The sequence below is a fragment of the Nelumbo nucifera genome, chromosome 1 (assembly GCF_055504915.1).
Source record: "Nelumbo nucifera cultivar China Antique chromosome 1, China Antique-T2T, whole genome shotgun sequence".
Lineage (NCBI taxonomy): Eukaryota > Viridiplantae > Streptophyta > Magnoliopsida > Proteales > Nelumbonaceae > Nelumbo > Nelumbo nucifera.
In genome coordinates, this window is record NC_142649.1 from 118,311,467 (window position 1) to 118,337,807 (window position 26,341).

Below are 26,341 nucleotides of genomic sequence, written 5' to 3' on the forward strand. Positions count from 1 at the left end.
ACTGTGGGTCCTGGTGTTCCCTCACCCTCAGTCTCGACTCTCAGTCTCTCAGCCATCACTAATTGAGACTTGAGAGGTGGGAATAGGATCAGGGAGCAAGTCAACCGCCGATGGAGGAAAGCATATATATCCACTTCTCTCAAGTCTCAATACAAAAAAGAGAAAGTGAAAAAGAAGAAGACACTTTCGAGTTTTTGATCTGATCTCAATTTCTTCCTGTAACCAACTTCCACCTACATCTACTACGCATTTTCTATATATTTTTTGCCTCGAAGAAAGCAAGCAACCGATAATTCAGACTTCAGAGTAATGACGATAAGCAAATAATTTTAGTATTTTAATCACTACATTGTTTCTCTAAATATGAATTTACAGAGAAAGTTAACAAAAACAATCGATTACACAGAATCTCTACTACCAATAAACTATGAGGGATCGTGGATTGATGGAGATAAAACAAAACTCCAATATATAGAACGAGACCACTGACCAGTTATTTTATTGTATTTTTAATTAATAACATTAAATAATCAACAACAACAAAGAAAAAATGTCACTACCACCGGACACCAGTTAATACCCAGCTGTCTTCCGGGCAACCAAAGCCACGTCATCGACCGTCTAGCTGTCTCCACCTTTCCAAAGAAATTCCCTGAATTTAACGAAGGTAAAAAAAAAAAAAAAAAACTGAACAAATTTAAAAGGGTAAATAAATATCTCCCGAGTCTTGTCTCCGTGATGAATCTGATTTTACTTGGCACTCTTCGCAGATCTTGCTTTTTAACTGTATGTGCACGAATTCTTCAGAGAAATGGGGACGTTGAGCTTCTTAGGATCAAGAACCACGGAGCACTCGATCGTCTTATGAAACTTTGGTTTGACCAGTTTTCCCAGGACGTATGCCCTCGATCGAACCATGAAACTCAGTTTCAGAGGCACCGGCACCGTTAAGGTGCCTGTCGAACTGCTCAAACCCTCCCCACTTCCGTACAGAGGGATTTTGTTCCCCATCACTACTACCGTCATCGTTCTTTGGCTCTTCCTCGACTGATAGAATTTCTTTATCTGCAATGTCATCCCAAGGAGGGAAGGAAATAAAAGGTTAAAACCACCACAGAGATGGAGTTTGATTGATTCATCTTTATTTTCTCAGAGAAACGTAACATGAGATGGGCTTTGTTGCTTACGGTGCCACTGGCCACACTTAGTTGAGAGTAGGAGAGATCAACAGGTGTTGACGTTACATGTACTCCGAAAAACGTAGCAGTATTACGAAAAACTAGCTTTACAGTGGAATTGAGGGAGACCATATCGGTCGCCACTCCGGTAGCATCCGTACCTGATTGAATCACGATTTGCTCAAATGTAATGCTCTGCAAATTAAAAATTCATTTCAGAGAAGAGAAATAAGGAAAAGAAAAGGGAAAGATGGGTTTTTGATTAACAAACAACAATTCAATTATACCTTCATGGTGATTGTAGGCTTCTGAGGTCGACTGGCTCCCCACAAGATTAAGGAAAAGAGAGAGAAAAGTAAGATGAAGCCAAGAACGAAAGCGAGGTAATAACAGCGACGAGGTAGACTCCTTTCGGCTGTCTCATCTTCCAGAAGTCCCTCCTCTTCAATCACGGCGCATTCCTTCCATGGCTTCTGTCCCTTGCGGTGGGGACCCCCTCGAGATCCATCGTTGGGCGTGATCTTGTGTGAGCCAGGCTTGAGGGATCCGGAGAACCGGCTGCTGGAGGATTCACGGGAATGGCGACCAACGGAGGAATGGGAGTGGGGGGGTGAGCCCATGGGGCTGAGTACCGGAGTCGAATGGAAAGATGTTGTTGTCTTCTCGCCATCGTGGGAGTCTCGCGATGGGCTCTGCACGTAGTAGACGGGCCTCCGAGGGGATCTCGTCGGAGACGATGGGGCGAGACTCGTCACCTCTGAATCTGTCTTGGCGTGCATTTTCTTTCCAGATCTTCACTTCGCCCAACTCGGAAGCTAGCTAACTAGGACCCCAAAAATGAGAGAAAGAGAGAGAGAGAGAGAGAGAGAGAGAGAGAGAATGCAAAGCTCCAAACAGGGTGATTCCTCTGCTTGCAATTCTTCCCAATTTGATATAAATTATTCTATAAATGTGAAGCGGAAAGGAAGAAGGCATTCCAGTTTCTGGGTCGTGTGAGTATGACTGAAATACCCCTTCATTATCCTGATTATCAGATGGACTAAATATGGATTAAGACATAAATCCCACGGCTACTTGGGTCAGTTTCGATTAGTCAACACCTTTAATGTGTACATTTATATTGCCTCTGGGTTAGAATTAGTGCATCCATCAAAATAATTTATATTGATTTGGTGGAGAGAGAGAGAGAGATAGAGAGAGGGTGGCAATTGGCAAACCGGCAATGAGTCAATGAATAATGGGAAGGTCTGAGTCTGACCGGCAAAGGAAGGGATGGAGGTGCCAGGTGTCAGGTGTGGGGTCACTGTCTCAAATCCAAGTTCTGCTGATGCTTTATAATAATAGAGTAGGGTTACGGGTTAGCTCCTCAGCGCCTCAGCGGTGCGGTCAGCCGGTGAATTAGTTTTAATTTTTATTTTTTGTAAAGAGAGGTGAAACACATTGCCACATTCTATTCAATTAAATTTAATTAAATAAGCAGGGAAACATGTCTGCTAGTGCTTGGATTTGGGAAGAAGGGCAAGAAGATTTGTGTAGAGAAGAGAAGAGAGAGAGAACCGTCGTGGGTTCCACGCTGAACATGTGAACAGTGAACCCATGTGGATTACGGACGGGAAGTCGCCACGAAAGTCCTCTTTCAGCTCCACCCCTCTGATCGGGCACCAACCAAACCCCCTCAAAAAAAAAAAGTTGCCTTGTTTTAGTCAATGTACACGTCGTTGTCTGGGTAGACAAGGTCCCAGTTTAGTCGGGGGTCTTCTCTCAAAACTCACTCCAACTATGATACCCAAGAAGGATGATACCTAAAAAAGGAAGATCTGCGGTTATCGTACCCTTCCGGCCAGTATTGCATCTGATACATTTTTCTTTACCCAGTAAAACTTCGCTGTTGGAATCGTACATGGTGGGTAGGGCTGTTTACAAACAATGCCAAATGGATCAAATCACCTCGACCCAATTCGATTTGGTCAGTTTTTTTTCATTATTTATGGGTTTTAGGTTGTAAAGAGGAATAAATCGATAATTTGGTATATATGTAAAAACTGAAATCAAATCGAGTTAATTAGTTAGTTTTTGATTTCTTAGTCTTTCCTTAACTAGGTACTCCTTATCCTAGTTTATTCTTTCTAGTTAGTTATTTATTTTTAACATTAAAGAACAATAAAATATTAGTTAAATGAGAATTATTTTTAACTTTAGGATTATTTTTCTTTTTTGAGTAGAAAATTTTACACCAAATATAGGGCTGTTCACAAATAATGCCAAACCAATCAAACCGACCCTTTATGTTTGGGTTGGTTTTGCCTAATGGCATGTCGGTTTCAGTTTACTCTTTAAGTAACCCGACCAGATCGATCAGTTGAAAAAAAAATCTATTAAACTGACCCAAACCATCCAAACTACTCTACGGTCTCTAAGACCAAGGTTTTTACCACCTTGCAATTGCCAATTGGGCCAAAAAAACGTAGTCTCTAATTCTATGGATAAATAAGATATATTGAATGGATTGGGCTGGCCCTTGTCGGTTGTCACCTAGGTTTCAGGATGTTGGCTAAATCAAAATCAATTTGAATGGATTGGATGGACCAATAAAATATATTGAATTAGATCAGTTCAGACTTAATGGTCCAAAGTATTTATTCGATTAAATTGGGCCTGCTCCATCCATTATATTATATTGAATTAAATGTCAATGAACCAGCTTTGGGTTAAATCCAATTTGAACAGATTGGTTGGTCTACACATTGAATCAAACTGGTTTAAAATGGCTTAAAGTATTTATCGGATTTAATTGGACCTGATCCATCTATAATGGATTCATATTGGACCAGATCAAATTGAACCAAGTCTGATCCAATCGACACACTTACTACAAATACAATGGTGGAAATTGAGACGTAAGTGAAAGAATATACTTGCTAAAATTGGCTTTAGCTTGAATAGCCCATTTTGAGGCCCAATGCATAAGAATTTTAATAATGGGTATAGTTTCTGGCCCAAATCCATACCTTTTAGCAATTAATAGTAGACTTAATAGTAATGATAAATCATTTTTGACTGTATGCATTATGTATATCAATATACGTATTAGGCCCAGGCGCCAGCTCAATAATTTACAGACTTGATACAAGCCTAAGCCGGACCTAAGGCTCAGTTTGGGAGAAGTATAATTACAAATATGCACAGTATAAGTACATACAAAATTATATAAAATACAAGATTTTAAACTACATATTTGTATTTGTACTCTCCTTCCAAACTGAGCCTAAACACAAAATCAAGACTCAAGTTTGGAATTTATGGGTCAGGCTGGAAAATGATCACCCCTAACAGCAACTCAGCAAGGAATCACAAGTAAAGAGTGCCAACTTAAAAAGGTGCGATCTGCATGCATTTTGAGCTCCATCTAGCCTCTCTACATATGCAATAAAATTCTATACAAAAGAAATTTTCCATTTTTAAATGAAAATGTGGTTATGAGGCATAGAACAGGCGTATAGGCTAGCAAGCCTGTCACATGCAATATAGATTCCTCATCCCTGGGGACACTTGATCAACCCAACTGGCTGTGTGGTCTTTTATATCATACTAGCAAGTAAATCCATACAAGGCAAGGGGTTATAAGGAAATTTGGTTAATTTGGATGGGCAAATTGGGGTTTTGACATTAGTTTGGGTTCAAGTTAGATTCATATTTAGGGTTAGCCTCACACCTAGCCCAATCTATCTAATTTACACCCTATTTCATTAGAGAGAAAGTCAAAAGGGTTAAGAGACATCTAAGAGGAAAGGGAGGATTTCATGGGTGAGCGACTGTTAGGGAGAGAGAGAAATTTTGACATGCTATATTTTTAACAATTTAATTTAAAATATAAATAACCACATGTTTGAGAAAATGAGAGCAAGGCCAAGTTTGCAAGTGCTTATTTGAAAAATAACTGCATAAAGACAATTACTTATTAGAATAAGCACTTAAGCATTTAGTGAAAAAACACTTATTTTAAACAGGGGTAATAGGTACTTTTAAAATGGTGTGACAGGCCAAGATAGGTCAGAATGGAAACAAGCACTTAAAAATAAGGCCAAATTTGTGGTCTTCTCAAATAAGTACACAAGTAAATGCTTATTCACTGGTCCAGACCCAAAATAAGTGCTTATTTAAATAAATACTTATTTTTAAGCACTCCCAAACTTAGCCCAAAAGGTCCATGTGAACTCTATGGTGAGAAGACCCCTCACCTCCCCTCTTTCCCAATTCTAATATAGATATAAATATTAATTAATATGTATGGATATGAATAAGAACAGGAGAGAGTTGTTGTATTTATCCAAACATATAGTTCAACCATCTTTTATTTTTTTATCGAATTCTTCTAAGATGTTAATTGAACATTAGACATTTCAATCATGAAAAGGAAAAAAAAAAAGCGAACATGTGATCCATAAATGGCATTGGTTTCTATCTTGCTCTGCATTGCAGCTAGCTGGAGGCCTGGAATTAAATAGCTGAATCTTTGTAACTTGGTACTAATCCATCTCATGTTACATGAATACATACATGCACATTTTCTTTCTTAACAATAAATTGATATTCAGACACCTTATATATCTAGTAAGGTATGTTATATAAAGCTATATGCAGAAAACTGAAAAAAAAGCAGAACTGATATATATATATATATATATATATATATATATATATATATATATATATATATATCATGTATTGAGCTGCACTTTTATATTACATGCAGAGTCTTAAGGTTCAAAAACAGGCGTATTGGGCATATCGAGCGTATGTATCTTTTGGCTTCTAATACATCTGTTTACGAGTGTTTCAAGACCCATTCTTTTTTAATAAAAAATACTCTTTTTTAATTCTCTAAAAACCAAAATTTGAAAAAAAATAATAAAAAAAACCATTTTCGTGTATATCTAAGTACTAATACACCTCTATATATCAGTAAAAACGTATCGATACTTTGAACCAAAATACAGACTTCCAAATCTCGTCTTCTAACACTGAATAACGAGTGTGAAAGAGTAGTTGGTAAGACTTGCTAATTCAGCTCGATCATACCGACTGCATCATCCAGACGATTATGATTCTCTAAAATTTATTCGATTCCCAGTTTAGTTTTCAGAAATGTATGGAAACTTTTTTGATCAATTCCTGGTTGGTGGCCGGGTTTCCATTACAATTAATCTTAAGTTGGAGATCGACAAAAATGGACAGACCCGGCTCTCCACAGTCCACATAGATGATATGGTGATCTCCTTCCATCTATCAATGCATTAAATTATTACGTGGGACCTGTAACCACATTGAGCACCAACGCCTCAATTGATTGATCAGTAGAATCAAAAGAAAACCGGCAACTATATAAATATAAGGGACTGGATGACAAGAGAGGTAGCAACTTGACAAATAGTGCAGAGCTAGGAAATAGGGGGGGAGTGTTTTCAATTGGTAAATTTGGTCAAAATCAAATGCAAGCGTAGAAGAATGAATTATCTTCTTTACAAGGCTTCATAAGAAGAGCCCGTTTGGCATGCTTTTCCATGTGGTCTGTCAGTAATTTACAAAACTGGCAGACTGTGATTCAATCTTTTTTCATTTGGTTCATGGTAGATTTAGCTATCAAAAGCCGATGTGCTGAAATAACATAAAAAGATCAAAAAAGACGATTTTAGAGGAGCTTTAAATGAAGCTTTTGCGTTTTTTATTCATTTTCGCACGAAAAAACATACAAAAAGACATGCCTTAACCAAACAGGCTTCAAGTCGCTCAGATCTTAATGCAAAAGTGCAATGAGTCTTTTGATTGTCAAAGCTACCAGACGATCTTCCTAAAAAGACATGCCAAAAGGCCCCAAAATTAATGGGAAATGATGATTGATTGATAAAGTATTCAATATTGATAACTTTATTATAGAGTTTAGTCTGGAGTGTGCGGGACTCGATCTTTAATGGGATCATCATTTCTACTCAGAATGCACAATAAAAATGGAGTCTCTCTATTCATTGTTCTTGGTTTGGTCCAATAAGCCTAGAGGATACAGAGGATCTCTTCTACCCACATGCCTTTGTCTCTATCCTATCATGTGTTTAGGTCGGGTACTAGCGTGCGGTTTGAGTCCTCGATCTAGTCATTACTCTATGGACAATGGATTATTGTGGTGCGATTATCTTTTCTGAGGCCAATACATTACTCCTTGAACTTCCTAAATGTGTGAAATGAATGCCGTTGTCGATGATCAATACTTGGGGAATCCCAAAGAGGTAGATGATGGGTCTCCCCAGGTAACCATGGGCGTTTTGAATTGTGATCCACGATAGGGGCTAGGCCTCGATTCACCTGGTAAAGTAGTCTACAACTACAAAGAGGAATTTATTCTACTCGGATGTAGGAGGAAAATCACCGAGGACGTCCATGCCCCATTGGGCGAAAGGCCAACATCTAGTGATTGGAACCTGAGTAGTGCTCCCTTAATCTCCAAAACAAAGAACTGGTTAACCCATGACCACCGCAATTTAATCCCTACCATCACTAGCATCTCTAGAAATTGCAACATACCTAATAAAATATTGATGTAAGTGCTTAGGAAAAATTGGTTTTCTCTATTCATTGTATTCGAGAATTCTCCAATATACTTTAAAATCCTTTCCATTCCCAGAGTGAAAATTAAAATTCAATTTTTTTAGATTCAACAATAGATATTTCAATTCTTTCTTAAGGACGTTGATAGCCATTGTTGATGTTCTACCCAAAATCATACTCAACAGAATCTATTTCTACAAAGATCCTCCATTGTCCCCAACCTAAGATCGGCTAAGTGCCTGGCCTTGGCCCTTCATGGTCAGCTAAGTTTGAGCATATTGTGCTCATTATGTGCAATGCTATGGGATGTGGTCCCCTGATCTTTTATGCAAAAATAGCTTTATTGATTAAATGAAAGATTTAAAATAGCTTCGACCACTATTCAACTTAGAGCATTTCATTGATAATACTTTCTCAGATTACCAAAATTCCAACTTCTCAGTATAAGTTTGTTGTCAAGGTTCTTAAGCTTATAGGAGCTGGGTTCCAACACTTTGCTCACTTTGTATGGGCATTCCCAATTTGGTCTAAGCTTCCCCACATCGGGTTATGAAAAAATAGATTCACGGAGGACGAGGACTCCTACCTTGAACTGCTTGTAGTGGATGCGAGCACCATAAGACTTAGCCATTCTTTCCTGAAACACTGCCATCCTGATCTCTACTAAGTTTTCAGTTTCTTTTAGGAGACTGACTTGGCCTGAAGTTCTTTATTGTTGGTTGTTTCATTATAGAGTTCAATTCAGAGTGTGCGGGACCGATATTTGTTGGGATCAGAGTTTTTTCTTAGAGTGCATGACTAAATGGAGTCTCTCTGGTCGTTGTTCTTGACGTGGTTCGATAAGTCTAGAGGATACTATGGATCTCTTCTACCCTCATGCCTTCGGCTCTGTCCTATTTCGTATCTAGGCCGTGTAGTAAGGTGCAGTTTGTGTCCTTGATCGGGTCGTTACTCCATGCATAGTGGATTGCTATGGTGCAACTATCATTTCCGAGGTTGGCACAAAACTCTTTGGACATACTGAATGTGAACTGAGTGCCATTGTCGGTGATCAATACCCGGGGAATCCCGAGGAGGCTGATTATGGATCTCCACAAGTAACCTTGGGCATTCTGAATTGTGATCCATGACAGGGCGTAGGCCTCAACCCACATGGTAAGTAGTCTACAACAATTTAACTTGCACCAGCACTCGCATCTCCAAAAGTCCCAACATAACCAATAGCATACAGAGGTAAGTAATGGGACAAAATTGGTTTTCTCGTTTGTTGTACTCGGAAATCCTCTAGTATCCTTTAAATCATTTCCACTCACTAAGTCAAACTCAGCACTCAAAAAGTTTTTTTAGCCTCAACAATAGATAATTCATTTTTTTCTCGAGAACCTTGATATCCATTGTTGATGTTTTTGACAAAATCCTGCTCAATAGAATCTATTTCTATGAAGATATTCCATCATCCCCAACTCAAGTTCGGCTAAGTGCTTGGCCTAGGCCGTTGGTGGTAGGCTATGTCTGAGCATATTGTGCTCAGTGTCTATAATGCTGCGGGATGTGGTCCCCTACTCATACTCTACGTTATTCACTGATCATGCTTTCTCAGATTACCGGAGTTGCAATTTCTCGGTATAGGGTTGTGAAGATCTTCAAGCTTGTAAGAGCTCGGTCACAACACTTTTCTAATTTTGTATGGTCATTCCCAATTTGGTCCAAGCTTCCCCACACTAGGTTCCGATACAACAACTTTATGGAGGACGAGGACTCTTGCCTTGAACTGCTTGTAGTGGACGTGTGCATCATAGTACCTAACCATTCTATGTTGGAACACTACCATCCTGATCTATGCTTGGTTTTCAGTTTCTTCTAAGAGATCCAGTTTGTCCCGAAGTTCTTCATTATTGATCGCTTCATTAGAGTTTGGTTCGAAGTGTGCAGGACCCGATCTTTGCTAGTATCACTATTTTTGCTCACAATGCATAACTAAATGGAGTCTCCCCCTTCGTTGTTCTTGGTGTGATCTGATAAGCCTAAGGATACTAAGAATCTCTTCTACCCACATGCCTTTGGCTCTATCATACTACATCTTTAGGCCGAGTGTAGGGTGCAGTTCATGTCCTTGATCTGGTAATTACTTTATGCTTAGTGGATTGTTGTTGTGCGATTATCTTTTTCGAGTTTGACACAGGACTCCTAGAATTTCTTGAATGTGAATTAAGTACTGTTGTTGGAGATCAATACTCGGGGAATCCCAAAGAGGTAAATGATGGATCTCTACAATTAACATTGGGTGCTCTGAATTGTGATCCACAACAGGGGCTAGGCCTCGATCCACTTGCTAAAGTATTCTACAGTTACAAAGAAGAATTTCTTCTACCCAGATATATGAGGGAAGTCATCAAGGATGTTCATGCCCACTAGGCAAAAGGCCAACGACTAGTGGCTGAAACCCAAGTAGTGTTATCTAAATCTCCAAAACAAAATTCTCTCAAAAGCTATGCAAACCAAAAACTAACTCAGGATCCAAGCAAGGTTCAAAGTATCGTTACGCATCAACCGATACGTATCGTTCTAGGACCCTTCCGATACGCCCCTATAGTGGGTGTATTGGGGGTCTGACCAGTTCAGGGGATGGAGGGGTCCTAGACCGACTCCCTTGAATTAGTTTTGAAAAAAAATAAAAAAAGGTAAAAAAGCAAGTATCGAAACGCTCGATATGCCCTCGATATTTTGAACCTTAGATCCAGGTAATTGGAATCGGGTAACCCAAGACCACTGCAATTTAACCCCCACTAGCATTAGTGTCTCCAAAAGTTGCAACATACCCAATAGAATATTGAGGTAAGTGATGGGAGAAAATTGGTTTTCTTTGTTCATTATACTCGGAAATCCTCGAATATGCTTTAAAATCCTTTCCACTCCTAGAGTCAATATCAAAATTCAATTTTTTTTAGATTCAACAATAGATATTTCAATTCTTTTTCGAGGACATTAATAACCATTGTTGATGTTCCAAACATAATCTTGTTGAAAAGAATATATTTCTACGAAGATGGTCCACTATCCCCAACCCAAGATTGGTTAAGTGCTCGTCCTTGACTGTTAGTGGTTAGCCAAGTCCAAGTGTATTGTGCTCGATATGTGCAATGATGCAGGATATGGTCCCATGCTCTTTTATGCAAAAATAACTTTATATCTCCAATGAAAGAATTATAGAAGGTTCAACACCTTTCAACTTGGCACCATTCATAGATAATAATTTTTCAGATTACTAGAGTCCCAACTTCTTGGTATAGGGTTGCCGTCAAAGTCCTTAATCTTGTAGTAGCTCAGTTCTAACACTTAGGGGTGGCAAATGGGTCGGTTGGGTGAGGGTTGAGTACTAACCCGCCCATTCTGATACACTAACCCATTTGCCACCCATGTTAGTGGGTTAGAGTGGATCATAATCCACTTTGACCCTGACCCACCCTAACCACCCATTGGACCCTCTAACTTTTTTTTTTTATTTTCTATGTTTTAATTGCATAAAATATATAAGTATGTATTGCAATTAAGAAACATAAAAGTTCTTTTTTTAAATAAAAATAAAAAATGCATAAAAACACATAAAATGTCAAAAAAAATATATATATTTCATGTAAAACACAAATTGCAAAAAAAGCAAACAAAATTGTAATAAATTGTAGAAAAATCAAAAAAATATAAAAATAATTGCAGAAAAAAATACAAAAACTACAAAATGTATAAAAGTTGAAGAAAACAAAAATTGTAGTTTGTAGAAAGCAACAAAAATTATAGAAACACATAAAGATTGCAAAAAAAAACAATAGAAATTATAAAAATACAGATAAATAGAAATTGATAGAAAACAAAAATTTATATAAAAATACAAAAAATATTGAAAAATTATCAAATACAGAAAAATTCAAAGATTTCAATAAAAACACAACATAATCAAGAATTGAAGAAATGAATTTTTCAAAAATAAACAAGAAAAAAATTGAATAAATAGAAAAGATTGTGGTGTTCTAGATTAAGCACGAGAGGGAGGAAGAACCCTTGTTTTCTAAGAAACACAAAGAAGAAGAAAATTTAAGTGAGCGAGCCACAAGAGAGAGAGAGAAAGAGAGATCTTGGAGGATGAAGCTTGCTAGCGCATCAATGTTCTCCATAGACAACAATCTTGGCGGCAACTTCTTGTTCGGTGGAGTGAGGGAGTAGAAGAGGCTTGCTATGCCATCACTATTTTCTACTGAAAGCGATCTTGGCAACAACAATCTCGTTTAGTAGACTGAGGTTGGAGCAGAAGAGGCTTGGTATTCCATTGTCTACTTTACCGGCGATGATATATTTGGCTGAGTGAGTGAGAGGTCAAATATTAGAGAGAATAAACCTGGTCAATTATTGGAGACAATAAACCCCAAGTCCCTTTTTTGGTTTTTCTCAATTTCCCCTTAACCCTCAATCGACCCAATGGGTAACCCTTGACCCAACCCCACCCTGACCCTTCTCCCTTGACCCTAATGGGTCATTTGACCCATATTGACCCACCACTAGAATGGGTGGGTATGGGTGGGTCAAATGGGTTGGGGTCAAGATTGCCAACCCTACCAACACTTTGCTCACTTTGTATGGTCTTCATTATTGATTGCTTCTCTATAGAGTTTGGTTTGGAGTGTACAAGACCTGATCTTTGTTAGGATCACTATTTCTACTTAGGATGCATGGCTAAATGGAGTCTCTTTGGTCGTTGTTCTGGGTGTGGTCCGATAAGCCAATTAGATGTTGGGGATCTCTTCTACCCATGTGCCTTTGGCTCTATCCTACTATGTCTTTAGGCCGTGTAGTAGGGTTATGGTTCGTGGCCTCGAACTGGTCGTTATTCAATGGGTAATGCATTATTGTGGTGCGACTATTTTTTCCGAGGCCAACAATATACTTATTGAATTTCCTAAATGTAAATAAAGTGTCATTGTCGATGATCAATACTCGGGGAGTCCCAAAGAGGTAGATAACTTTGGGCATTCTGAATTGTGATCCATGGCAGGGGTACACATCGACCAACCTGGTCAAGTAATAGACAAATCACCATGGATGACCATGCCCCACTAGGAGAAAGGCCAAGCTCTGACTTGAGTAATGCTCTCTATCTCTCCACAACAAAATTCTCTAAAAATTGATGCAAACAAAAAAATAAAAAACTCATTATCTTAAACGATCAAAACCAGGTAATCCATGACCACCGCAATTTAACCCATACTAGCACTAGCATCTCCAAGAAGTCATAACACACCTAATAGAATACTGAGGTAAATGTTGGGACAAAATTGGTTTTCTTTGTTCGTTGTAATAAGAAATCCTCCAATATGCTTTAAAATCCTTTCCACTCCCAAATTCAAACTCAACACTCAAAATTATTTTAGATTCAACAATAGATTCAATTCTTTCTCGAGGACATTGATAGACATTGTTGATGTTGTTGACAAAATCCTTCTCAACCAAATCTATATCTACAAAAATGTTCCATTATCCCCAACCCAAGCTTAGCTAAGTGCTTGGCCTCGGTAGTTGGTGCTCATGCAAGTCTGTGCGTATTGTGTTCGATGTGTGCAATGTCGCGAGATGTGATTCCCTGTTCCTTTATACAAAAACAACTTTATTGCTTCAATGAAAGAATTACAAAAGGTTCGGCCACCATTCAGCTCAGTGCCATACTTTGGCAATACCTTCTCAGATTACCAACTTCTCGATAGATGGTTGCCGTTATTATCCTCAAGCTTGTAGGAACTCAGATCCAACACATTGCTCACTTTGTATGGTCTTCCAAATTTGTCTGAGCTTCCCCACATCGGGTTCTGATACAATAACTCTACAAAGGACAAGGACAATTGCCTTGAAGTGCTTGTAGTGGATACGACCGTCATAAAACTTGTCCATTCGTTGATGGAACATTGTCATCTTGATCTATACTTGGTCTTTAGTTTCTTCTACAAGATCTAGTTTGGCCTGAAGTTCATCATTATTGATTACTTCTTTGTAGGGTTTGGTTTAGAGAGTGTGGCACCCAATCTTTGTTGGAACCACTACTTCTACTCAAAATGCACGAAAAATGGAGTCTATCTGCTCATTATACTTGGTATGGTCTGATAAGCCTAGAGGATACTAGGGATTGCTTTTATCGACATGCCTTTGACTCTGTCCTACCACTTCTTCAAGTTGTATAGTAGGGTGCGCTTCATGTCCTTGATCTGGTCGCTACTCTATGGACAGTGGCTTGTTATTGTGCGATTATCTTTTCCAAGGCTGGCACAACACTCCTTGAACTTCCTGAATGTGAACTGCATGTCGTTGTCGGTGATCATTACACGAGGAATCTCGAAGAGGAGGATTATAGATCTCCACAATTAACCTTGGGCGATTTGAATTGTGATCCATGACAGGGGCTAAGCCTCGACCCACCTGGTAAAATAGTTTACAACTACAAAGAGGAATTTCTTCTACCTAGATGTAGGAAGGAAGTCTCCGAGGATGTCCATGACCCACTGGGCGAATGCCAAGGTCTAGTGGTTGGAACCCAAGTAGTGTTCTCTCTATCTCTCCAAAACCAAATTCTCTAAAAATCTATGCAAACAAAAAAGACTCAAGATCCCAAGTAATCAAAACCAAGTAACCTACGACTATCTCAATTTAACCCCCTCTAGCACTAGCATCTCCAGAAGTTGCAACATACCCAACAAAATATTGAGGTAAGTGCTGGGACAAAATTGGTTTCTCTGTTCATTGTACTCGAAAATCCTCTAGTATGATTTAAAATCCCTTCCACTCACAGAGTCAAACTCAACACTCAAATTTTTTATCTTCAATAACAGAATATTCAATTCTTTCCCGAGGACGTTAATATCCATTGTTGATGTTCTTGACAATATCATGATCAATAGAACCTATAACTACGAAGATGTTACAACATCCCCAACCCAAGCTCGGCAAAGTGCTTGGCCTCGGTTGTTGATGGTTGGCCATGTCCGAGTGTATTGTGTTTGGTGTGTGCAATGCTACGATATGTGGTCCCCTGCTCTTTTATGAAAAAATGGCTTTATCACTTCAATGATAGAATTACAAGAGTTTCAACCACCATTTAATTCGGCATCATTCACTGGTTATATTTTTTCAGATTACCAGAGTTCTAATTTCTCGGTATAGGGTTATTGTCAAGGTCGTAAAGCTTGTAGGAGCTCAATCCCAACACTGCTCACTTTGTATTGTCCTTTCCAATTTGATCCAAGAGTCCCCACATTGAGTTTCGATACAATTGTTTTACGGAGGGCGAGGACACCTGCCTTGAATTGCTTGTAATTGACGTGAACGTCATAATACTTAGCCATTCTTTACTTGAAACACTACCATCTAGATCTATGCTTGGTTTTTAGTTTCTTCTAGGAGATCCAGTTTGGCTTTAAGTTCTTCATTATTGATTGTTTCATTAAAGAGTTTAGTTCGGAGTGTGCAGGACCCGATCTTTTCTAGGATAACTGTTTCTACATAGAATGCATGACTAAATTGAGTCACTCAGGTCATTGTTCTTGGTGTGGTTTGATAAGCCGAGAGGATACTAGAGATCTCTTCTACCCATATGCCTTTGGCTTTGATGTACCGCATCTTTATGCCGTGTAGTAGGGTGTTGTTCATGTCCTCGATCTAGTCATTACTCTATGGATGGTGGAATGCCGTGGTGTGATTATCTTTTTCGAGGCCAACACAAGACTCAAACTTTCTGAATGTGAACTGAGTACCATTCTTTGTGATCAATACCTGGAGAATCCCAAAGAGGAAGATGATGGATCTCCACAAGTAACCTTGGTCATTCTGAATTGTGATCCATGACTAGGATAGGCCTTGATCCACTTATTAAGTAGTTTACAACTACAACGAAGAATTTCTTATACCCGGATGTAGGATAGAAGTCATCAAGGATGTCCATTCCCCACTAGGCAAAATGCCAACGTCTTGTGATCGGATCCTGAGAAGTGTTCTTTGTATATCAAAAACAAAATTCTCTCAAAAGTTATGCAAATAAAAAAAAACTCAGAATCCTAAGTAATCGGAACTAGGTAACCCATTACCACTACAATTTAACCCCCACCACCACCAGTGCCTCCAAAAGTCACAACATACCTAATAGACTACTGAGGTAAGTGACGAGACTCATAAATCCTCCAATATGCTTTAAGATCCTTTCCACTCTAGAGTCAAACTTAACATTCAATTTTTTTTAGCTTTAACAATAGAATATTGAATTCTTTCTCGATGACGTTGATAGTCATGTTGATGTCCTTAACAAAATCCTACTTAATAGAATCTATATCTATGAACATGTTACAAGTTTCCTAACTTAAGCTCGGCTAAGTGTTCAGCCTCAGCTATTGGTGGTTGACCAAGTCTAAGTGTATTGTGCTCAGTTTGTGCAATGCTGTAGGATGTGGTCCCCTGCTCTTTTATGCAAAAATAGCTTTATTGCTTCAATGATAGAATTATAAAAGGTTCAACAACCATTCAGTTCAGTGTCATTCACTGATCATACTTTCTCAGGTTACCGGAGTTCCAACTTCTCGGTAGGCTTGTTGTCAAGGTCCTCAAACTTGTAGGAGCTTGGTCCCAACACTTTGTTCTCTTTGTATGGTCCTTCTCAATTTGGTCTGAGCTTCCCCAGACCTGGTTTCGATACAATAGCTTTACAGAGGATGATGAGTCCTGCCTTGAAATTCTTGCATTGGATGCGGGTGTCCTAATACTTAGACAATCTTTACTAGAACACTACCATCCCGATCTGTGCTTGGTTTTCAATTTCCTTTAGGATATCCAATTTGGCCTAAAGTTCTTCATTATTGATTGCTTCATTATAGAGTTCGGTTTGGAGTGTGCAGGACTCGATCTTTGCTAGGATCACTATTATTGCTCAGATTACATGACTAAATGGAATCTCTCCCGTTGTTGTTCTTGATGTGGTCTGATAAGCCGAAAGGATACTAGGGATCTCTTTTACCCTTGTGGCTTTGGCTTTGCCTTACTGCGTTTGTATGTCGTCTAGTAGGGTGCGATTAGTGTCCTTAATCGGGTCATTACTCTATGTACAGTGGATTGTTGTGGTAAGATTATCTTTTCTGAGGTCGGCACAATACTCCTTAAACTTCTTGAATAATTGAGTGCCATTGTTCGTGACCAATACCCGAGGAATTCCGAAGTGGTAGATGATGAATCTCAACAAGTAAACTTAGGCATTTTGAATTGTTATCCACGATAAAGGCTAGGCCTCGACCCACTTGGTAAAGTAGCATACAATTATAAGGAGAAATTTCTTCTACCCGGATGTCGGGGGAAATCATCGAGAATGTCTATGCCCCACTGGGCGAAAGGCCAAGATCTAGTCATTGGAACCTATGTAGTGTTCTCTCATCTCTCTAAAACAAAATTCTCACAAAAGCTACGCAAACAAACGAAAAAAAAACTCAGGATCCTAAGTAATTAGAACCGGGTAACACACGACCATTGCAATTTAACCCCCACCAACATTAGCATCTCTAGAAGTCACAACATACCCAATAGAATACTGAGGTAGATGTTGGGACAAAATTGTCTTTCTCTATTCGTTGTACTTGGGAATCCTTTAGTACGCTTTAAAATCCTTTCCACTCCCAGAGTCAAACTATTTTTTTTTTTTGCTTTAATAATAGATAATTAAATTCTTTCTCAAGGACCTTGATAGCCATTGTTGATGTTCTTAATAAAGTTCCGCTTAATAGAATCTATCTATGAATATGTTCCATTGCTCCTAACCCAAGCTTAGCTAAATGCTCAGCCTCGGCCGTTGGTGGTCACCTAAGTCATAGCATATTGTACTCGATGTGTGCAATGTCGTGGGATGTTGTCGCCTAGTCTTTTATGCAAGAATAGGTTTATTTCTTCAGTGAAAGTATTACAAAAGCTTCGACCACCTTTCAACTTGACACTGTTCATTGATGATACTTTCTCAGATTATTGGAGTTCCAACTTTTCGGTAAAGGGTTTCCATCAAGATCCTCAAGCTTGTAGGAGCTCGGTCCCAACACTTTACTCACTTTGTATAGTCTTTCGAAATTTAGTCTAAGCTTCACCACACCTAGTTCTGATACAATAGCTTTATGGAGGATGAGGAGATTGAACTTCTTATAGTGGACTAGCCATTGTTTGCTGGAATACTGCCATCCTAATCTATGCTCAATCTTTAGTTTCTTTTAGGAGACCCAGTTTGGCCTGAAGATCTCCATATTGATCGCTTCATTAAAAACTTCAGTTCGGAGTTTACTGGACCCGATATTTGTCGAGACCACTATTTCTGCACGGAATGCATGACTAAATGGAGTCTCTCCAATCACTATTCTTGGTGTGGTCCTATAAGCCTAGTGGATATTGGGGATCTCTTCTACCTATATACCTTTGGCTTTGTCCTACCATGTATTTAGGCCATGTACTAGGGTGTGGTTCGTGTCTTCGATCTGGTCATTATTTAATGGACAATGGATTTTTGTAGTGCAATTATCTTTTCCGAGACCGACACAGTACTCCTTGAACTTGCTGAATGTGAATTAAAAGCCATTGTCAATGATCATACATGGGGAATCCCAAAGAGGTAGAGGATGAATCTCCACATGTAACCTTGGGTGATCTAAATTGTGATCCATGACAAGGGTAGGCCTCGGCCCACCTGGTAAAGTAAGAGGAAAATCATCGAGGATGTCCATGCACTACTAGCCAAAAGGCCAAGGTCTAGTAATCGGAACCCGAGTATTGTTCTCTCTATCTCTCCAAAACAAAATTCTTTGAAAAGTTATGCAAACCAAAAAAGAAAACCTCAAGATCCCAAGTAATCGGAATCGGGTAACTCACGACCATCGCAATTTAACCCCTACCAGCACTAGCATCTCTAGAAGTCACAGCATAGCCAATAGAATAATGAGGTAAATGTTAGGACAAAAATGGTTTTCCATGTTCGTTATACTCAGAAATCCTCTAGTATGCTTTAAAATCCTTTCCACTCCTAGGGTCAAACTCAACATTCAAAATGTTTTTAGCTTCAACAATAGATAATTCAATTCTTTCTTGAGGACCTTGATAGCCATTGTTGATGTTCTTGACAAAATCATGCTCAATAAAATCTATATCTACGAAAATGTCCCATCGTCCCTAACCCAAGCTCAGATAAGTGGTCGGCCTCGATCGTTCAAGGTCGGTCAAGTCCTTGCATATTGTGCTAGTTTGTGCAATGCTACGGATGTGGTTGCCTACTCTTTTATGCAAAAATGATTTTATTGCTTTAATCAATGAATTACAAAAGGTTTGGCCACTGTTCAGCTCGGCGTCGTTCACTGATCATACTTTCTTAGATTACCGGAGTTCCAACTTCTCGGCATAGTCTTGTTGTCAAGGTCTTCAAGCTTGTGGGAGCTCGGCCCCAACACTTTGCTCACTTTGTATGGTCCTTCCCAATTTGGTCTGAACTTCACACGTTTAGAGTGTGTGGGACCTAATCTTTGTTGGGATCACTGTTTCTACTCAGAATGCACGACTAAATGGTGTCTCTTCGGTCGTTATTCTTGGTGTGGTCTAATAAGCTGAGAGGATACTGTGTATCTCTTCTATCCACATGGCTTTAGCTCTGCCCAACTGTGTATTTTTGTCATTTACTAGGGTGCAGTTTGTGTCCTTAATCTAGTCATTTCTCTATGGACAGTGGATTGTTGTGGTGTTACTATCTTTTCAAAGGCTAACACAGTACTCCTTGAGCTTCCTAAATGTGAACTGAGTGTTGTTGTTGGTGATTAATACCTATAGAATTTTGAAGAGGCAGATGATAAATCTCCACAAGTAACCTTGGGCATTCTAAATTATGTTCCTCGACAGGGGCTAGGCTTCAACCCACCTAGTAAATTAGTCTATAGCTACAAAGAGGAATTTCTTCTACCCAGATATAGGAGGGAAATCACTAGGATATTCAATCCCTACTGAGCAAAAGGCCAAGGTCTGGTGGTCGTAACTTGATTAGTGATCTCTTTATCTCTCTAAAACAAAATTCTCTCAAAAGCTATGCAAAAAAAAAAAAACTCAAGATCCCAGGTAATCAGTATCAAGTAACCCACGACCATCGCAATTTAACCCCCACCAGTACTAGCATCTCTAGAAGTTGCAACATACCCAATAGAATATTGAGGTAAATGCTAGGACAAAATTAGTTTTTTCTATTTGTTGTACTTGGGAATCCTCCAATGCGCTTTAAAATCCTTTCCACTAAGTCAAACTCAACATTCAATTTTTTTTTGGTTTCAATAGTATATAATTCAATTCTTTCTTGAGGACCTTGATAGCCATTGTTGATGTTCTTAACAAAATCCAATCAATAGAATCTATATCTACAAAGATGTTCCACCATTCCCAACCCAAGCTCTGCTAAGTTCTTGGCCACAACTATTGGTGGCCAGCCAAGTCGTAGCGTACTGTGCTTGGTGTGTGCAATGCCGCACGATGTCATCGCCTAGTCTTTTATGCAAAAATAGCTTTATTTATTCAATGAAATAATTATAAAAGCTTCGGCCACCCTTCAACCCTTCGTCATCCATCGATAAAACTTTCTTAGATTACCAAAGTTCCAACTTCTAGTTAGAGGGTTTCCTTTAAGTTCTTTAAGCTTGTAGGAGCTTGGTCCCAAAACATTTTGCTCACTTTGTATGGTCCTTCCCAATTTGGTCCAAGCTTCCCCACATTGGGTTTCAATACAATAGCTTTACGGAGGACGAGAACTACTGCCTTGAATTGTTTGTAGTGAACACGAGCGTCATAATACTTAGCCATTCTTTGCTGGAACATCGCCATCTTGATCTGTGCTTGGTCTTTAGTTTATTTTATGAGATCTAGTTTGGCTCGAAGATCTTCATTATTGATTGCTTCATTATAAACTTCGGTTCGGAGTTTGTGAAACTCGATAAGCCCAGTGGATACTGAGGATCTCTTCTACCCACATGCCTTTGACTTTGTCCTACTGCATCTTTAGGTTGTGTTAGGGTGTTGTTCATGTCCTCAAACTAGTCGTTATTCAATGGATAGTGGATTGTTGTGGTGCGGTTGCCTTTTCTGAGGCTAACATAGTACTCCTTGAACTTTCTGAATGTGAATTGAGTGCCATTGTCGATGATCAATACCTTGGGAATTCCAAAGAGACATATGATTGATCTCCAAGTAACCTTGGGCACTCTAAATTGTGATCCACGACAGGGGCTAGGCCTCAACCCACCTTGTAAAGTTAGAGGGTAATCACCATCGATGTCCATGCCCCACTGGGCAAAAGGCCATGTTTTAGTGATCAAAACCTGGGTAGTATTCTCTCTATCTCTCCAAAACAAAATTCTCTCAAAAGTTGCGCTAAAAAAAAGAAAAAACTCAAGAACCTAGGTAACTGAAATTAACCCACGATCATCGCAATTTAACCCCCACCAGCACTAGCGTCTCTAGAAGTTGCAACATACCCAATAGAATGCTAAGGTAAATGTTAGGATAAAATTGGTTTTCTCTGTTCGTTGTACTCATAAATTCTCCAGTATGCTTTAAAATCCTTTACCCTCCCAGAGTCAACTCAACATTCAAAATTGTTTTTGCTTCGACAATAGATAATTGAATTCTTTCTCGAGGACCTTGTTAGCCATTGTTTATGTCCTTGACAAAATCCTACTCAATAAAATCTATATTTACAAAGGTGTTCCACTATCTCCAACCCAAGATTGGCTAAGTTCTCGGTCTCGACCGTTGGTTATCGGCCAAACTTAACCTAAGAGGTCCATGTGAACTTTAAAATCCTTTACACTCCCAGGGTAAAACTCAACATTCAAAATTGTTTTAGTTTCGACAATAAATAATTCAGTTCTTTCTCGAGGACCTTGTTAGCCATTGTTTATGTTCTTGACAAAATCATGCTCAATAGAATCTATATCTACGAAGATATTCGACCATCTCCAACCCAAGCCCGGCTAAGTTCTTGGCCAAACTTAACCGAAGAGGTCCATGTGAATAAGGGTGTCAATGGACCGGTTTTGGATTGGACTCTGTCCAGGCCAAAATCAATTTGGATGGATTGGACAGACCAACAAGACATTGGATTGGACCAATCCGGTCCAAAATATTTATTACATTGGATTGAACCTAGCCCGTCTATAACAAATTTATATTGGATTGGGTTGGATTAAGCCAATATTTGGTCCATTGATATAAGATAAGAATGTGTGTCAAAGGACCAGGTTTGTGTTGAAATCAATCTAAATCAAAATGAATTTGAACAGATTGGATGGTTCAGACATTGAATTAGACCGGTCCAAATTGATCCAAAATATTGATTGGATTGGACCAGATCCATTTATAATGAACTCACATTGGATTGGATGGGATTGGACCAAATCCAGTCTAATTGACACCTCTTACATGTGAACTTTATGGTGAGAAAACCCCTCGCGTCCCTATTTCCTATAATAACAAGAGAGAGTTGCTGTAATTGTTTCAAACATGGTTCAACCATCTATTATTTTCTAATTTTTCTAAGATGTTAATTGAACATTTGATATTTGAATCATGAACAGGAAAATAACGAACGTGTTATCCATAAATGGCATTGGTTTCTATTTTGTTAGCTGGAGGCTTGGAAATAGCTGATCCTTCTCATGTTACATGAATACATGCACATTTTCCTTCTTTAACAATAAATTGATACTCAGGCCTTATATATCCAGTAAGGTATGTTATATAAAGCTGTATGCAAAAAAACTTAATAAAGCAGCGAGCTGATAAGGGAACTAAAATAAAAAAAAAAAAAAGAAATTGAGTTACATCCAAACATCATCAATGCATGTAAACATTTGTAACCATGTCCTATGGTTTCGCTTAGAGAGGAAGAATCAGATGGTTTCTAGTTTGATTGGAAACCGTTCTTTTTATATTCTTTCATACTGTCCTATTCAGTTCTAAAAAACATATTTCTTGCCTTCATGATTTAAGCCCTGTTTGGATAAATTTTTATAAAAATATGAAAAATATAATATAGCATTTGTAAAAGTATTTTATGTACTTTACATTTTGATATTTTTAAATGTATAAAAGTAAAAATTGATCGGCTCATAAGTGGAAGTAAATCAATAACTCTAGTTTGCCCTTCATAGGCTGGGCCTGGGCTTTTTGGGTTCCAGCCCCCACGTGTTTATTGTTTATATTTTTACTCCTGGGATAAGGGTATTACCCAATTATAGAATTGTTTTACACTGCATTATCCTAGGTCCATTCAAATTTTAATAAATTCTCAACTCAAGTTCGCCCAAGTTGCACTCTACACTGGGATGGGAGGAAATGGGCTGTTTTGCAAATCTCAAAACTCCTTCAATTCCAAATCCAAAGAAGGCAACAATTAATTAAACTCAGATCATCTCCGCTACAAGTACAATATATGAAATCATACAGACTGCATCATGCAAAGGATTATGATTCTCTAAAAATTTCCGTGTTAAAAAGATTTTGATCAATCCCCAGGCATGATGGTGGTTGGTGGGTTTTCACTACAATTAATCTTAATCTTCAGTTCAAATACAAACTGCAAATCCTTGTATTCTATATTATTTTATATGCATACATATGTTTGTATTTGTACTCCTTCCCGACTGAAGATTGATAAAAATGGTCAGACCCAACTCTCCACTGTCCACTAGACCTGTTCATGGGCCGGGTGGCCCGACGGGCCGGCCCGACTCCCGGACGGGCTTGAACAGAATTTTTGGCCCGCGGGCTTAATCTCGGGCCAAAAAGCCCGACCCGCATAAAATTCGAGCCGGGCTCGGGCTTTGTCAAAATAGCCCGGCCCGAGCCCGGCCCGGCCCGACTTATAGTTAAATTTAAGTAAACCCGGCTCGACCTATAGTTAAACCTAAGTAAAAACCCTATGTGATGTCTATTTGAATAAATGTTTTGATTTGAGGTCATTGATTCACTTGTAGACCCATTGTTCATTTAAATAGGGGAAAAAAAACATTTAAATTAAAATAGAAAATGTCAGAAAATTTTGAATTTCTTTTATTAGGTCGGGCTTCGGGTTTTTCATCAGGGCCGGGCTCGGGCCCAAGTTGTAGGCCCGTTGGTTGGGCCGGGCTCGGGTTCGGGCCTAACAATTTTCTGTTAATAAAGAGTCAAAGCCCGGCCCGGCGCATGAACAGGTCTACGTGGGACCTATTACCGCATTGATTGATCAGTAGTAGAATAAAACGAAAACCGGCAACTAGGACAAGAGAGGTAGCAGCATCATCCTACTAGACAAATAGTGCAGAGCTAGGAGCGTAGGAGGGACTCTGTGTTTCCAATTCCTAAATTTGGCCAAAACAAAATGCATGCGTAGAAGAATGAAACTCTTCTTTAATTACAAGGCTTTGAAATTAATGGGAAATGATGATTGATTGATTGATAACTCTCATTTAATTGGTAGGACACTAGGACTTTAAGTCATGAATAATGGCTGACAGAAGACTATATAAAGAGTGAAGAGCGAAGAGTGAAGGAAACAAAATAAATCGACCAGTCCATCATATCACAGCAATAAACGTACGTGTGAAGACAGCTTTGGTCAAGATTAAACTTTTGAGCGTAAGGAGATTATTTATTGCCAACGAGAGAAGGCATCTTCTTGTGCTGATTTTCATGTTAATACGAGGCAGCCAGGATATTTATTACTCCAGCATTAGATTTAACACCCCATGGCCCGCTGATGAGATAAATAAAAACTTTATGCTTAGATAAGGTCTGATTGGATTGGAAATTTGATGGGCATCCAGTTTCTTTGTTCAGGGTCCAAGTTTCCTTTTCAATATGATGACATGGACCCCTTTGCTTCCAAGACAACGGCCTTTTAGTTGAGACATACGATCGGAACATAATTACTTCCCTTGGACGAGACACACAAAGGTAGTCCATCAACTCGGAAAACAATATTAGGGGCTAATAATTAGAAAATTAAATGATTGTAATCGTAGGTGAAGATCACTGGGATGTGTAGAAAACGATGGATCGAGCTCTTTTCATTAATATTCATCCAAATCAGCCATCTATATTACACTCTTAGAGCGATGTTTCTGATACAACTTGGACAAGTTGGTGCTTAAATAAATATTTTTGTTTTTCAATCATTATTTGCATACACAATAATAATATCCTGAGGCCTTAGGGATTGTTTTAGATAAATCTATACTACTATATTAAAAGTATGAATCAGAGTGTGAAGTACCCCTATTTTTTCATATGGTCTCTATTTAATTGTGAGGGTAGAAAATGTAATTTGAATTGTTATGTTTCATCTTATTTAATTTACTCTCATAAAGTATTCAAGATATTAATTTTTTATTTTTTAATTTGTCTCCTCTCTAATTTTGAGGGCAGAAAATATAATTTGAAATACTTTTTTACCTCATTTAATTATTTCTCATTAAGTTTTATATTTAAGGTATTAATTCTCATTCTTTCGCATTATATCTAATGTTTAACTTATTCTTTTATCACTAATAAATTTTGTCAATTATATATATATATATATATATATATATATATAATACTTTAATTTAGCAATATAAAACCCATGTTCAAAACCAACCCAAAAATGACACCATTCTTCCATCTTGTTGGTGTGTAAGTAATTCAATCATCCAAATCAAATGGGTAAACCCATGCCATGGTTAAATAATAACACCTTTAAAAGGAAAATAAATATAAAACATTACAAGAAAGTAAAAGAATTGTAGAAAACTAGGTACATCTTTAATATTTTATATTAACCATATTAAAGGAAAACACAAATGGAAAACAACAATTGTTTTGTTGATGTTAGAAATGAAATAAACATTTTTAAAACCAGCCCAAAAATGAAATTCCTTTCCTAGTTGGTGGTGGGTCAATAGTTCAACCTTTTGGGTCAAATGTGTCAACCATTGATGTTAGAATTAAATAATAAAAATTTAAAAAATATAAAAATACAGAAATTCACTAATGTTATATTTTAAACATATTAAACGAATTACAAAATAAAAGTGGATCCAAAAGTTAAATGGTTTTGCCTATTTGATAGGGAGTCAACAATTTAACCTTTTTGGGCCAAATGTGTCAGCCCTTGATATCATAATTAAATAAAAAACAAAGAATACAAATGATGTAGAAATTTGGTAGAAAACATTTGTAATATTTTATTAATGACAATATTTTATTAATCATATTAAAGAAAAAATATAATTAAAAAGAATTGTTTTTATTGATGATAGTAATGAAATAAAAAAAATTCAAAACTGACCCAAAAGTGAAGTTGGTCTCATGTTTGGAGGTAGGTCAATATATACTTCAACATTTTAGGCCAAATGTATTAATGTTTCATGTCATGCTTAAATAATAAATATTAAAAACACATAAAAAGTTAAAAAATGAATATATTTTATAGAAACCATTTGGACACATCTCTAATACTATATATTCATTAT

The 26,341-nt window shown here is 38.1% G+C and overlaps 1 protein-coding gene across 1 annotated transcript; it reads right to left on the minus strand.

Annotated features, from left to right (window-relative positions):
* Window positions 1-300: 300 nt before the first annotated feature.
* LOC104601752 (uncharacterized) lies at window positions 301-2,113 on the minus strand. The gene is made up of 3 exons (XM_010265211.3): window positions 1,466-2,113; window positions 1,188-1,373; window positions 301-1,065 (listed from the first exon to the last, which is right to left on the minus strand). Exons 1-3 carry the CDS (start codon window positions 1,955-1,957, stop codon window positions 781-783), a joined length of 963 nt encoding a protein of 320 aa, XP_010263513.1. The 5' UTR covers window positions 1,958-2,113; the 3' UTR covers window positions 301-780.
* Window positions 2,114-26,341: the final 24,228 nt, after the last annotated feature.

What these genes read in the sequence shown, in the direction of transcription:
- LOC104601752 (XM_010265211.3), bottom strand. Translation starts at nt 1,957, where the DNA reads ATGCACGCCAAGACAGATTCAGAGGTGACGAGTCTCGCCCCATCGTCT. An exon ending in AGCCTACAATCACCATGAAG is followed by an intron (nt 1,374 to 1,465) that starts GTATAATTGAAT and finishes TTTAATTTGCAG; the next exon opens with AGCATTACATTTGAGCAAAT. An exon ending in TAAGTGTGGCCAGTGGCACC is followed by an intron (nt 1,066 to 1,187) that starts GTAAGCAACAAA and finishes ATGACATTGCAG; the next exon opens with ATAAAGAAATTCTATCAGTC.